Here is a 15,215-nt window from a genome sequence, read left to right as displayed (position 1 = left end):
AATTCAAACATGATGCTCCGAAACTGTATGTAAATTTTTGTGTCCTCGGTGGTAAAAAGAGCCGAGTATCTTCCGTCACCCCAGGGGACTATGTTGAACATCTCCTTGCAGATGGAAGCACAGAAAAGGCCTTGGTAAGGCCGTTTGAACAACAAAATGGGTGGGTCCCTATTTTTACAGCAGAAGCTAAAAGAATGTCATCAAACCCTGAGTAACAGGGATGAAATCTTACATACAAAACACTGCTAAGACTTTGAAGAGAAGTCTAACAATATAGCCTACCATCTGATTCTTTTGTTTATAAAAAAGTACATGATGATAATTTCCTCCGTGTAGTATAACAACCAAGAGTCAGGATAAGCTGAAATATCATCTGTGTAAGTGGAAATATCACATAATCCCTCCAACACTGGAGCCTTATCTATAACACGATCCTAATCACACAGAGTTGTCCTGAATATTAAATGAATAATAGGAAGTGATTGGTTTAATATCAAGCCCACAGTAAGAACTAATAATAGTGATGAAAAAGACAGCTACTGCTCATTGTTCTGTTCAAATTTATGTTACAACTATCTCTTCTGTTCCTTGTTTCTCTTTTCAAACTCACAATATGACATCATAAGTAATTAGTTTTCCTTTATGATGCCTATCTGGTCACAAAATAGTACTACATGGTGACATAAGCCATGTGACCCTTCTGCTCTCGGTGTGACTTTCTGATTCACCACTAATCATAAAACAAGGTTCTCATCCCATCAATGTTCACAGCCTTCGGTGATACAGAATTTCCACGTGGGAAGATGAAGCTGTTTCTCAAGACGGACCATGACGGTTGTCGTAGGACAGTGAGAAAGTGGTTAGTGGCAGTGCACTAGACTCTTCAAACGATCGACATGGCAAGTTTTATCTTATGTTTAATTCACCCGAATAATTATTAATTAAAAGGAACAAAAAAAAACGACAAAGGCCTCCAATGGTTCCCTGTAACTTTAAGAAACGTAAAACTGTGTTGACGAGACATTCAACATTCACAAACACCCTACTCTGCCCGAGTCCAGATCATACTGTCCTGCGCTATCTTACCGCCAAGTGGGGCTTTTACTCACTTTATATGCTGCCATGGTTTCCATCCAGTCCTCTGAACAACCCCTTATATCCCCTACTTATTGTGTATGACACAAACAAACAGCCACAAGAAAAAGTGAAATGAGAGGCTGCTTGGGAGAAAATAGCAGACAGCCAAGATTTCATTTTAAGCATAGACAACAGCTGGGAACACTAAGCAAGGGTTTGAATTATCAGACTGTATTATCAGAAGAAGTCTCATATTAGCACACAGATTGCTAAGTCCCTTTCTCTTTTCTTCATTCCATAATTCAATAAATTCTTATTGAGCAGTGATTCAATTGCTGAGCAATGTACTAAGCATTGAGAATACAGCAGAAAACGTAATTGTTTAAGGTGTGTGTGTGTGTGTGTGTGTGTGTGTGTGTGTGTACAATAATGAGTATACTTGTACTTCTGTGTGAGGGTTGTGACTGCATGGGACAGAGTATACATTGCTTTTCATAGACTCTTGCAATGGAAAGAACCCTAAAAGGTTCATTGATTCAGTTTCTACTCCCTCTTTTTAAAAGCTCAGGGCCAGAACATTCATTTCCTGGATCTCTCACACACAACCAAAGCTAAAATAAGGTCAGATGCCCATAACCTACCTACTATTTCTGCCTCACTAAAGAGAAAATCCCGTATCCATTACCATGGCAGTGACAAATGGCCCTGGGAGCGAGGATGAAAGACACATACCTTGTCAAAGCAGACAAGGTTTAATTGCCCACACACATTAATCCGCTGCGGGCTAATGCAGAATATGCCCTTCTTTTTCAGCCTCCTCTGGGCATAGATGATGCCTGTGGTCAGGGCAGCAGGGAGGGCAGGGGGCACTGCAATGGTGACAACATCCAGTGCTTTCCTCACCACCTCCTCGGGCGGCTCCTGGAAAAGGAAGAAGGCTCCGTGATGCGAACTAAATCAGCAATGAACAGCTCTGTGCACGTGACCTTCGCCTTCTCTGCTTATTCTGAGAAATGACATCAACGGCACAAAGGGTCTGACTATGTTTGTGGCTCTCAGTATCTTTAGAGTTCTCACCCGATAGGTACAAAATGCTACTTTCATAAAGTATTTCACTTTTTAAACTACCTGTGAAAGCAGCGTAAAGAATGGGGATGTCGCAAGAACAGAATCGTGCTGGCATTTCAGTAAACAAACTGTTCTTGTACTACAATCTGATTGCTATCACAGAACTGAGCAACCGACGACTCGTAGGTGAGGTGAGGTGCCTGTACGCAGTCTTCGGGGTTTAGCTGGTTTTACGTCTGTTCTTGAGAAAAGCCAATATATAGAAGTAAGGTTGACACATAGAAATAAAATGTGTAGAAGAGAGTGAGTGTGTGTGTGTGTGTGTGTGTGTGTGTGTGTGTGTGTGTGTGTAATAATACAAAGGTTGCTTACCCCACTGAGCACATAGACACAGAGAGTATAAATCATGCCAATGGTGGCTGTCCCTACAAGGCAGAGGAGGAACCTGATGGCGTCCCTGTAGAGCTTGAAATTCATGGGTTTGGGGTAAAGAATAGATCTCACGAGGTCCCCCTTTGCAGTGTTGAACCCTGAAATGGCAAACACATGTCCCACATTTTCAAGATAACAAATCATACTGTTAGGAGTCTCCTAAGCATCTACGTTGCCTTGGTTTTCTCCAGAACAGTGTTTCCCAATATGTGAATCTCGACCCCTTTGGCAAACCTCTCTCCACAAAAATATTTGCATTATGATTCATAATAGTAGCAAAATTACAGTTATGCAGTAGCATCAAAGCTAATTTTATGGCTTGGGATCACCATAACTGTATTAAAGGGTCCGCAGCATTAGGAAGGTTGAGAACCGCTGTGCTAAAGAATCAAAACCTAAAGATTAAACCTAAAGACAACAGGTTTTTTGTTGTCTAAGGTAATGCATAAAGCTAGAATGGAAAAGCACTACCTTCCTCAGAGCCTAGTCCTCTCCTTGGCTTTCTTCCCCCTCTATTTCTAAGTTCAGTGTATAGCAGAAATGGGGTTTTCTGTACCCATTGCCGAGCACAGCTTAATTATAAAGAAGTGACCCTGGAAGTGTGCGTGCATGTGCACTCATGTGCACATACACACACACATGTCTCCCTCACTTGGATTAAAACTGAGTGACCTAGTAAATATTGATGCATCCCACATTCTTTACCCTTGTGATAGCTTCCATTGCTAAATTTTGAGTTTCTAGATCCCTGCAGGGAATTAACTTGGGATTCCGGTTAGAAATGATGGGTTTCTGGCCCGGCTTTGTCAGTTTTCAGTTTCTTAGTCTTTAGCTGTCTACTTGAATAGCTTCAGACTCTTCATGTGCACAATGTGGAAGGGGTAGGCACTATGTGCTATGTATCTTTGCTGCTGGCTTGATGCACAGAGTTTATAAACCTCGAAGCGCATCAACAGTGGTCATTTTAATCTGTGCCATTATTATGCCACTAAAACGCATTTGCCGCCCTTCAATCAGCAAGCCAGCATTTAAAATACACAGCCTTACATCTATTTGTTGTGCTATCCAAAGATCGGCCCCAATCTAATAAATGTAAGATATTCGACACCTGAGCAGAAAGGTGTGTCTAGACAGCCTACAGAGAAGATGCTCACCTGTCTGCAGGACCACTGCTCTCACACTTCCGGAGCCAGCTGCCTTGGCCTGAATGACCTCTGTTCCACAGAAGAGAACATGCCGCCTGGGATCTGCGTCCGTCTGCATCTTCCAGGGTGCAGAGCTGGCCATCTGGGATAATGGAGTTTTAGTGACAGGGATGCTTTCTCCTGTGGGAAACAAGGCTCTAGCTCACTTTGTGAGGTGGGATGCCTTCCTCTTGTAAAGCACGTCTACATTCTCTCATGCATCACAGAACTTCGTCAAGAGCTTACAGCAGAGCAAAGCAGCCTAGGCGCTAGGGATACAAGACAAGCATGGGTTCTGTTGTTGAGAGTTCTGGGCTTTAGAAAAGGACAGTGGTATGTAGCCTCATAAGTGAAATGTCATGTTATAAATGCCATATGTACTTCAGATTAAACCTAAGCATTCAAATAGGTTGGGGAAAGACAGTTATGGAAGAGCAAGCTGTGTGGCAAAGAGTCTGGGATGCAGGGAGTGCAAAGCCATTAGGCCTACGCAGATGCTCAAACATACAAAGCCCCAAGTATGACACAGTAAGTGTCTAACTTTTTTTCATATGCCCTGGGATCAGGAAGCAGGGATGTGGTTAACTGCTTTTGTTTGTAGAATAATATTACAATGACTTGTAAGACAAGTCATCTACCCACGATGCAAGGGATGAGTTAAAGTCTTAGGCAGTTGGTTGGTAGAAAGTCAGCTGGGAAGGAATCATAAAAGTCGCAGCTGGAGGGGATGGAGCCTGTAATGCAGCAGGTGGGGTGGCAATGGAAAGGAAGCACTAGAATCAAGAAATAAGAACTGAGATGCTACAAAAATCAGGAAAGTTTTACATCACCAAGTCATATCAGAGAGACAGAGAACTAAATCGGTTTCCTGGACCCTGGCTTGGAGGCTGAACAGAGGACAGACAACAATAACAAAAGTAAGGTTTCTGAAAGGACCAGGAATTGCCTTTGGGCTACTGTGAACTGGAGCTACCTGTAGAAGAGCCATATTGAAAAGCCTTGTGTATGGTTGACAATTACTTGGGGCTGGTTTTCATACAGAGCCTTGTTTCAGGACATTTGGTCAGCGCTCACCAGCTTGGACATGGTGAGGAGAGAGAGAGAGAGAGAGAGAGAGAGAGAGAGAGAGAGAGAGAGAGAGAGAGAACTTAAGAATCAAGCAAAAGGTGAGAAGAGAAAAGGACAAGAATATAGCCCTGAATGGTGCCAGCAGTTAAGGATACAGAGAAAGAGAAGATAAAGAACAAACTGAATGGGCGTGGTCAGTGCTAGAAGCACCTAGAAAGAGCAAGGTGTTAGAAAAAAGTTAGGACAAGGAGACATGGGGGAGAGATAGACTAGTCAAATGAGACAGAACAGTCAATAAGATGAAACAAAGAGTCAGAGACATGGCATTGTGACTTTGGCAGCTTGTGCCAATGCAGTGGGAGGCACGCACTGCAGTGAGCTGAGTACTAATACAAGCTAAGTCTGAAGCTATGGAAGCCGCCATGGGCAGTTCTGAGGAATAAGCCTTCAGAATTTCCAACTGGTCTTTGCAGAGCAGGTAGTAAAAAGTCAGCACGGGGCTATGATCATTACGAAAATAGTCCTGAACATTAGGGAAGTCCCACAGATGGTGGGATTTTATGAACCTGTGGATATTTGGGAAATAAACCTAATTCGCCATAATCACCTCCCACTTTATCTGTAAACACACAGTGAAGGGAGATGTACATTCTTGTCTCTGTTCACGTCTTTCAGGCCTGCTTGGGAGAAATGTGTTTGCTATGGACTTTAATAGAAACCACAATACATTACTGTGCTTCTACTGGTTCCAATTTCATCCCTGAAAAGGACATCCTCATCTTACAGAAATGTCGTGGTTGTGCTTCACAAGTGCAAAATCATAAGGACACCCCTCAGCTCAGCATGCAAGTTAAAAATGAGTGAAAGCCAGCCAAAAAACTGCAGAGCAATTCCTGGGAGTTACAGATCTGTCCAAGGTTGCCTCACGGACTCTTTACCCTTTTCTGTCAAGCTTATAAGGCCCTTGGCTTTGACCTTGTGGATTTGAGGATGTCACTGGTGGTTTACAGAACTTCCGAGTTTGTAAGGGGGATTTTATGCAAGTTTGCTAAAGAAAAGACATGATTTTGGAAGGTCTAATGATCCACATCATCTTTTAAGGTAAAATGAAAGGCTGTCATCAGCTTTGACTGAAGGAGAAGCTGTAGCACAGTCAGTAAGTTCTGAATGTGCCGACTCAAGCACACAAAGAACAGTCTCGAGTTGAATTCTCAGCTACAACTCCAGGAGGACGAAGCAAGATTTGCAAAAGCAGGAAGGTCACACGGCAGCGTCAAAGCTTGCTCTGAGCAAGACAGCCATTCGGGTAGAGGAAGAGCCAGCCAGAACCATGGTAGCAGTCACCCTGAGCCAGCCCAGCGGAGGCTGCAAACGAGGCGCTCCAGCCATACCTGTCAGCATGCCTTCATCTACCACACAGCCGCCATCAATCAGAATGGCATCACAGGGCATCTGCACTCTGCTCCCTGTCAAAATTAATAAATCTCCAGGCACCAGGAGGCGGGATTCCAGGTCTTGGACTCCAGCTGAAAGTATGAGCAGACAGTAAGGTTATGGGCCTGCAGTGAACAGTCCCGCCGCTCCATGCTGGAGATTCTTGGAGAAGCAGGAGAAGCAACTAAAACGTGCAAAAAGAGAGGCCAGTCCTCAGCATGGCTTCAAACTCTGAAGACGAAAAGAAGGGAGGAAAGAGACTCCGTGAAATAAAGCCCCCAGGGTGGTAACAATGGAAACAGCCAAGAAAAAAATAATGACAAATTCAGAAAACATGTCTGATGCTAGCAGACAAAAGACTAATAGTTTTCACATAGGAAGACATCTTCAAGCAAGGCATGTACAGCAACTGTGTGATAAATAGCCAGATACTAACAGGCCACACACATGCACAAGTTGCATGCTGAGTATTTCAAAAGCTACTTGTTTTCTTCCTTCCTTCCTTCTTTCCTCCCTTCCTTCCTGGATCCCTTCCTGGATGCCCCAGCATCTTTCTTCCATTATTGATCTCAAAAATGTCATGAGGCCAATGTGAGGGATTTAAGTGTCCTCTTGACACAATCTGGAGCCATCTGGGGAGAGGGTCTCAATAAAGGACTGTCTATTAGGTTAGCCTGTAGGGAATCTCTGGCAAGGGTAGCCTCAGATGGGTTAAGATGGATGAGAAGACCCACTGTGGTGATTAGCATGAGATGCCTCCCCATATTCTCAAACGTTTGAATGTGTGGTCCCCAGCTGGCAGACCTACCTGAAAAGTTCATGGATGTGGCCTTGCTGGAGGAAGTATGACACTGGGTGTGGTTTTGAGAGCTTAACACCTCAGTGTCATTTTGAGTTTACCCTCTCTGCTTTCTGTTTGCAGTTGGAGACATAAGTTCTCAGATGTTTTTGCCACCATGCCAGTGTGCTGCCACACTTCCCCACCACGATGGTGATATAGTCTTAACCTTCTGGCACTTTAAGCCCAAATACACCCTCCCTTTTCTAAGTTGCCTTGGTCACGGTAATTGTATCAAAGCAATGGAAAAATAACTAAGACGCCCACCTTGAATGTGGGTGGAACCATTTCGTGGGCTAGGGTGTGGATTGAGTGAGGGGGAGAAGGAGAGCTGACGCAAGCAGGCATTCATTCATTGCTCTCTGCTCTCGACTATACATGGAATGGGCCTAGGTGCTTTGTGTTCCTGTCAGGTTGACTTCTCCAATGTGGGGACTGAGTATTAGTTACTCTTTCTGTTGTTATGATCAAAGCAGCTCATGGAAGTAATATTTAATTTGGTGCTTACGGTTCCGGGGGAAAAGTCCATCACTATCATGGTAGGGATGTGTGATAGCAAGCAGGACTGACTTCTGGAACAGCAAGCTAAGAGTTTGCTCACATTTAGAACCATAAGCAGGAAGTAGAGCGCATACTGGGAGCACACAAAGGCCTACCCCAGTAGCACATTCCTCCAAGACCATACCTCCTAATCCCTCCCAAACAGTTCCTCCAACTGGGGACTCACATTCAAATATCTAAGGCTATGAGGAGCATTTTCATGCAAACCACATGGCTGGGAAGATGGCTGTGTGCATGGCTGGGGAGGTGGCTATGCACGTGGCTTGGAAGATGGCTGTGCACGTGGCTTGGAAGATGGCTGTGCACATGACTGGGAAGCTGGCTATGCACGTGGCTTGGGAGATGGCTGTGCATGTGACTGGGAAGATGATTTGCACGTGGCTGTGAAGATGGCTGTGCATGTGGTTGGGAAGATGTCTGTGCATGTGGCTGGGAAGATGGTTGTGCACATGGCTGGGAAGATGGCTGTGCATGTGGTGGGGAAGAGGGCTGTACATGTGGCTAGGAAGATGACTTGCAGCTACTGGTAGTGTTGGAGTCTAGGTGAGATGAAAGGTTATGTGCATGGCCTTAGCTCTGACCAACCGAGCCCAGGTTGGCACCATATACCACAGTGGTCCCCTGCCATGAAATGTTGGGAGCTCACAGGTGATTAAGGTGTTTACATGGTAATGAGACTGGGCATATTGAAATCATCAACCATGATGGAAGATTGGTCACACCCAGGCTGAGCCAATACAGTAAGCAGATCTAGTGAAGTCAGTGAGAGCCAGGCTTCTCACAAAAAAAAATAAAATTCAAATACAGAAGGACATAAACCTTGAAAGAACCCTATTATGTGAAGTTGGAGACATCATGAAGTAATGCGTAAATATATAGGAATATCCATATATTAGTATGACTCTGGTCAGTTTGTTAATATGTACTCTCTTACATTCTTCAGAGAAAGCCTCAGGGCAGTGATGCCTGAATAAGGACAAGCACACTTTACACCCACATATTGAGTTCTCAATTCCAACCTCACTCCCACACCCCCAAAAGGAAATCATGAAAACTTCTTAAAGAAAAATCTGATCGTAATCTGACAAATATATAACATAAGCTGGACATGCACTGGGATATTAAATAGGAAAATGTTAAAACAGTGAAGACAGACCAAAGAGATATCAGAGCCATATAAGGGGGGCTGGCTGCCTAAATCTAAAAAGATTTTAACAAAGTAAATAAAAATAAAGAATAACAAAATCATTGAGTAAGCAGGACTTCATTAATTCATAATGGCATAGGTTATGGGTTACTTATGGGTACATAAGTAAAAAAATGGATTAGTTTCTTGCAGAAAAAAATGGCCATTAAATAATTAAGAAGTTCAAATTAGAAAGTCCTTATTTAACAAGTATGAAAGTAATAATTAAGTAAAGAAACATCAGAAGAGGGTGAAAATTTGATGAAGATAGTCTATTTATATAGTCTCAAAATATTTCTCAACAAAATAACTGTTAATTACAAAGGGAAAAAGAGCAAACTTTAAAAAGAAAAGAACTGGCAGACACCATATAATTAAGTAACCTAACTTATCATCATTAGTAATAGAACAAATTTAAATTATGTACATCCTGATAAGAAGGGACACACACACGCACGTGCGCGCACACACACACACAAACACACACCATCATGACTGTGAAATGCCAAATTCAAACATAATGGCATTTTACAAAATAACCAGACTGGGAGAATGTGGGCATAGAAGAAACAACTGAAAAATACTAAGGATCTATGGCAAAGAACACCGTTGTGTGATCCTGGATCCCTTTCTTACAAAGAGAATTACTGAGAAAACATAACAAAGAGGCAACCAAGCGCGGTCAGTTAGCTTCCTGATGACACTTCAATTTCCTCAGGAGATTGTCCTAGTCTCTAAAAAATAAACACTCCACTATGTTGAAATTGTGGAACCACATGTCAACCATTCATTCACTTTTTCCTTTTGTGTCTATATGTATGTGTGGCATAGGCACATGTGTGTCTGCATGTTTGTGTGTGGATGGGTGGGTGTGCAAATATGTGGATGTGCACGTGCAAACTCCAAGCTTACATCAAGTGTCATTCTCCACCACGTTTGACTTGATGTAGTGAGGCAGGGTCTCTTGCTGAACCTAGAGATGATGATTCTGTCTAGCTAGTTTGCCCCAGGGATCCCCTATCTCTGCTTTCAGGACACTGGAATTTCAGGAGGCTTCCACATGTGCCCAGTTTTTACATGGGTTCTGAAGAGCAGGACCCTCTTCCTCACAGGTGCTTAGCAAATGCTATATTAACTGGTCCATCTCTATAATCTCAGCAACTTCTTTTTAAGTCATTCAGGAAAATAGAGATGATCTCTTTTAAAAATTTCCCTGTACAAAAACGGTAGGGAGGCAGATATGCATGAGATAATATTGTTTACCTCTCCAATTAGAAAATCCAGTAATCTGCCAGCATATTCCGCTGGCAGGGCTCTGAGGAAATGGGCACACACACATTTCTCTCTAAATGCAAACTGGCGCAATCTCTACTGAATGAAATTTGGCAATATTTGTCTAGCCAAACTGTGTATGCCTTTATTCTCTAAGCTAGAACTTTTGCTTCTCAAAATCTATACTAAAGGCATACTGATGAAAATATGGGAAAACATATATAGAAATGCGTTTCTGCAGCATTATTTTTGGTGGTGTAAGACTGAGAAAATACTCAACTGAGGACTGACTGAATTAATAGTGGTTCCTCCACATGAGAGAACTACGAATCCTAAGGAATGAAGAATGTGTATATCTCCTGATAGAAAAGGCCCATAAAATCATAGATGTGTAACTAATAGTTAAATTTGGAATACTTTTGTTCATAAAAAAGGCAGTGTGGTTATGTAATCTCTTTTGTATGTATAATATAAGCTTTTAATTTTTATATAATTTGCTAATATTTTAAATTTAAGAATAAATTTAAAAGTAGCGAAAGTTATTATGATAAATAGCTAAGGCAAAGGGGGAGAGAAAGAAGTTGAACTCGCCTGAATATCTTCTATCTTATAAATTTAAATTTTAAAACATTGAGATATTTTTAGAGTATCTATGCAAAATAAAAATAAATTTGAAAAGCTGACACTAAAACCCTAAAACAAATGAGTGAAATGAATCTATTACATTGTTGGCAGAGCCATGCAGAGAACTATTTTGAATGATATTGAAGCATAATTTATTAAATCAAATTGTATGTTTGGCTCTGTTTCTAATGAGCTATCACAATTGGAATGGGGGACTCTTCAAAACCTTGTAAAGTGTTTTTCAGAACTGCTTCATTGCTGAGAACATCAGTTTATTATGTTGAGATCATTGTATGCAGGAGGAGAAAACAAGTGAGCCATTCTTGGTTGTCTCTGAGAACTGGCACTTCCAGTGGACAGTGGAAACACAAGTGCAGTCCTCACAGCAAAGCAGAGCATTTTAGTCCTAAACTCTGTCTCTAAGTGTCATTAAGAGACCTCACACTTCACTGTATCTTAACTCCTTCACTGAGTATGCTTCTGGAAAATGCCTCCGAACAAAGACTCACATGACAAAAATGAGATACCTAATGCTCCGGCTGAGCACTCTCAGTCAATGCACGCCATAGATAAGCAAAGAATGAATAAATATTTGCTTTTAAAAATATTTATAATAGCACCATAACTCAGATATACTTAAGAATGAATCTGAGAAAGAATGTGCAAGCTTCACATACCAACAACAGCAAACTACAGATGAGGGGAATCAAAGGACACCTAAAGAAGTCCACATCCATGGAGAAAACATCCAGAGCTATAAATATGGTCATTTTCTGCAATTTACCTAAAGATTCAGCACAATACCAATCAAAATCTCCTCACAGTTTAAAGAAGTAAACCATTAAAGAAATCATTTTCTGAGTCATTTTGAAAAGAAAGGAGTCAGTATTTAGGATGGTGTCATCTCATTTTTACAACAAAATACTTGACCATAATCAGCTTGAGGGAGGGAAGAGTTACAGTCCAAGAGACTCCAGTCCATCATGAAGAGGGAAACACGGTGGTGGAAGCCAGAGGCAGCTGGTCACAGTGTACCCATAGTCAGGAAGCAGAGGGATGAATACTGGTATTCAACTGGCTTTCTCCTTTTTATTCCGCTCAGGAACCCAGCCCTTGGAAGGGTGCCAGACATGGTTAAGGTAGGACAACCCACCTACCTTAGCCTAAGGAGGATAATCTTTCAAGCACGTGCTCAAAAACAGAACTACTCGAGATCATTGCTCGTAGACTTGACTCCAGGGTGACTCCAGAGCTTGTTAAGTTGGCAGTAGCATTGACCGTCACAAGCCATCTCTGATCAACTTGTCACTTGAGCACACCATTTTAAGTCGTAACACTCCACGCTTATCACTAAGATGTTTCCTTTTCAGCTCAAAATGTGATATACATTTAGTCTGTCTCTAAAAGTCCCCAAGGTCTTTAATGGTTCCAACACTATTCAAAAACTATCCAAGTCTAACCTAAGCATTAAGACCAACTCTTAAGTTATGTTTAAAAGGTTCACATTTCTAGTTGCGAGTGCCATATTTTTAGCATGCAACATCACACCATAAACCAGTGATTCTCAACCTTCTTAATTCTGTGAGCCCCCTTAATACAGTTCCTCATATTGTAGTGACCCCTATACCATAAAATTATCTCATTGCTACTTCATAACTGTGATTTTGCTACTGTTGCAAATTGTAATGTAAATATCTGATATTCAGGATCTCTGCTATGTGACCCCTGTGAAAGGGTCATTATGACACACAGGTTGAGAGCTGCTGCCATAAACAGTCTGATTTCCAAGAGAAGAACGGGTCCTCAGGAAGGAACGCTGAAAGTAAAACACGATCTAAATACAGCGGAGCAGATATCAAACCCTACAGCGCCATATCCAACACCTGGGGCTCATAATGTAATCACATGGGCTCCACAGGGCTCGGGCAGCCCCACCGTCTATTTCTGGCACTTACAACATACGGGGCCTCTTTCTTAGGCCAATTCTACTCCATGCCTGCAGCTTTCCCCATCAGATACACCATGGTCCCAGCATCCTGGTGTATCTGCTGACACTTAGACGCTACAGATTCAACCAGTGCCCTCTTGAGGGATCCATGCAAGGCCTCTGACCCTGTCACACATTTCCTAGCTATAGCAGTAGCTCTCGGAAACAATGGACCATGATCATGGATTCCGTGACCCCCTCATCATTGCATCTTTCATGCCTCTGAAATCAATAACATATGGACAGTGCTGCCAAGTTCCTCTGCCATCTTAAGCTATAACCTGGTCTCCGTGAATCCCAGCTCTTTCAGCGTCTATGTGAGGACCTTGGAAAGAACTTTCTTTAGGCAATTGATTTAAAGAAGCAGGAATTCCTGTTAGCTGTAGTCTCAATTTCAGCTCTCTTCCTTTCAAATAAGTTCACATTTCAAGTTTCAACCTTTGATGAACGGAGTCTTGCCATCAGGGTACATTTCTTATTGCCGCAATGTAGAAGAAGATATTTATTTTAAAAATTAGTCCCTTTTTTAGTATGTACTGTAGTTTCAAAGTTCTTCCTCCCCAGCCAACTGCACAGTTTTGCATCCTTCTGCCCAAATTTCTGCTCCATTTGTCTGTAGCATGGATAAGTGCTGGAAACGGTAGCCATGAAATAGCCAATGAACGCTTTCCTGTCAAGAAATATCCTCCACCTAATTACTCCATTACGTTTGAATTCAACCTCACTCAGGTTCTCCAGACATGGGTAGAATGAAACAAGATTCTTGGCCAAGATATCTCATGAATGGCCCCTAGCCCAATTTCTGATGGAGTCTCCTCGATTCCCATCAGAATGACTCATTAATCTCTGCTTCCAACGCGCTAGAACTATTCTACCTGAAATACCAGGCTCTTCCTTATTCTAGGCACAAAATAATCTCAAAGACCTGAGACCCACATGCTCGTATTTATCAGAGCAACATCATTCCGCAGTGCCAATTTTCTGTATTAATTACTTTTCTCCTTGTTATAGCAAAAATACCTGACAATAAGCAACTTAAAAGGGTAAGGATTTATTTCAGCTTACAGGCTGAGAGAATGCAGTCTAACCACGGAAGTAGTCACACAGCCTGAGGCAGCTGGCTACATTGCATCTCGTCAAGGAGAAAAAAGAGGAATACTACTGTTCAGCTTTTGTCTTTTCCACTCAGTCTAGGGTCTCAGAGCCATGCCACCACTGTCAAAGTTAGTCATCTCACCTCAGTTAGCATATTAAAGATAATTTTCACAGGCATGCTGAGGCTAACCTGATCTACCTAATTACTCACTGGTACAACCAGAAGCTTGTCTCCATGGCGATGCTAGGTCGTTCCAACTTAACAGTCCATATTAACCCAAAGGTGGGGTCTGACACCTCAAAGTAGCACCGAAAGAGACTAAAAGTGAAACACTAACATTGCTGATTTAGACCATGCCACAAATGACATAGTGTGGCCCTGATAGGATAAAAACAAAACCTGAAAGAACAAACCTCGGAGTCCAGAAAGTGGCCCGCCTTCATAGACAACGAGCTCTTAGCTAAGGTACAAAGGCAACCCACGAGTGCACAGTCAGTCTTTTTAAAGAAACGGTATCAGAGAATTCAAATACCTGAGTGAGAAAAGTGAACTTGGGTCTAAAACACACAAAGCAGAGTGGTGAAACCACAATGTGGAACTAAAAGTTAAAACTATATAGGGAAGCTTGATGACCTTGGAATCTGCAAAGATGCCGTAGAAGTCAGACTAGAAATATAACCCTTAAAGGAAAAGGCTCATTGACCGGACTTTCAGAGATGCAAAAGCATTTGCCCTTTGAAAGATGCTGTGAAGAAAATGAGTAGATCGATCGTAGACTGAGAGGAGATGTCTGAGCACAGGCTGATGTCAGGGTCACAATTTAATCATAAGACCATCTACTTAACAAAAGATACAAATGGATACTTCAGGAGAGACATGTGAGTCACACATAAACCCCTGAAAAGATGTTCAGGGCCACTAGCCATTGGAGGAATGCAAATGAAAGCAGTAAGATGCTTCCTCAAATAAAGTGGCTAAAATTACATAGATTGGCCATACGGAGTGGGGGCAGGGATGTGGAGATGAGATTGTCGTATGCAGCAAGAGGGAATGGAAATGCTATAATCATGTTGGAAAATAATTCATTATCTTCTTACAATGTTGAGCATCTACCACAAGGTTAGCTGCTCTGCACCTGGGTGCACACAAGGAACGACAGAGTGTGTCTATGGATGGACCCACACCTGACTGTTCACAGCACTAAGGTTCGTAACAACAACAACAACAAATGAGATAGCCCAAATGTCATCCTCAGATGAATTAAACAAATGTATACCCATCTAATGGGAACTTTAGGAAATAAAAAATAATGTACTATTAATACTCTTAACAAAAGCTGGTGAATTTTGTTAAACACTCTGACCTTTGTTCTCCTCGTGACAAATTCA

General features: G+C 42.1%; 1 protein-coding gene across 4 annotated transcripts in view; it reads right to left on the bottom strand.

Annotated features, from left to right (window-relative positions):
- Atp13a4 (ATPase 13A4) overlaps positions 1-15,215 on the bottom strand; it is a 129,896-nt gene that overhangs the window by 48,989 nt on the left and 65,692 nt on the right. For all 4 annotated transcript variants that reach the window (XM_085685387.2, XM_085685385.2, XM_048453941.3 and 1 more), the window contains 4 exons: positions 6,221-6,355; positions 3,732-3,902; positions 2,518-2,675; positions 1,810-1,998 (listed from right to left, as the gene is read on the bottom strand). In XM_085685387.2, coding sequence (XP_085541513.2) covers positions 1,810-1,998; positions 2,518-2,675; positions 3,732-3,902; positions 6,221-6,355 — 653 coding nt within the window. The remainder of the gene's footprint in view (positions 1-1,809; positions 1,999-2,517; positions 2,676-3,731; positions 3,903-6,220; positions 6,356-15,215) is intronic.

This window comes from Myodes glareolus, chromosome 2 (assembly GCF_982192425.1).
Source record: "Myodes glareolus chromosome 2, mMyoGla1.1, whole genome shotgun sequence".
NCBI lineage: Eukaryota > Metazoa > Chordata > Mammalia > Rodentia > Cricetidae > Myodes > Myodes glareolus.
The sequence above is the reverse complement of the archived record's forward strand: the minus strand, read 5'-3'. Positions and strand labels throughout refer to the sequence as shown.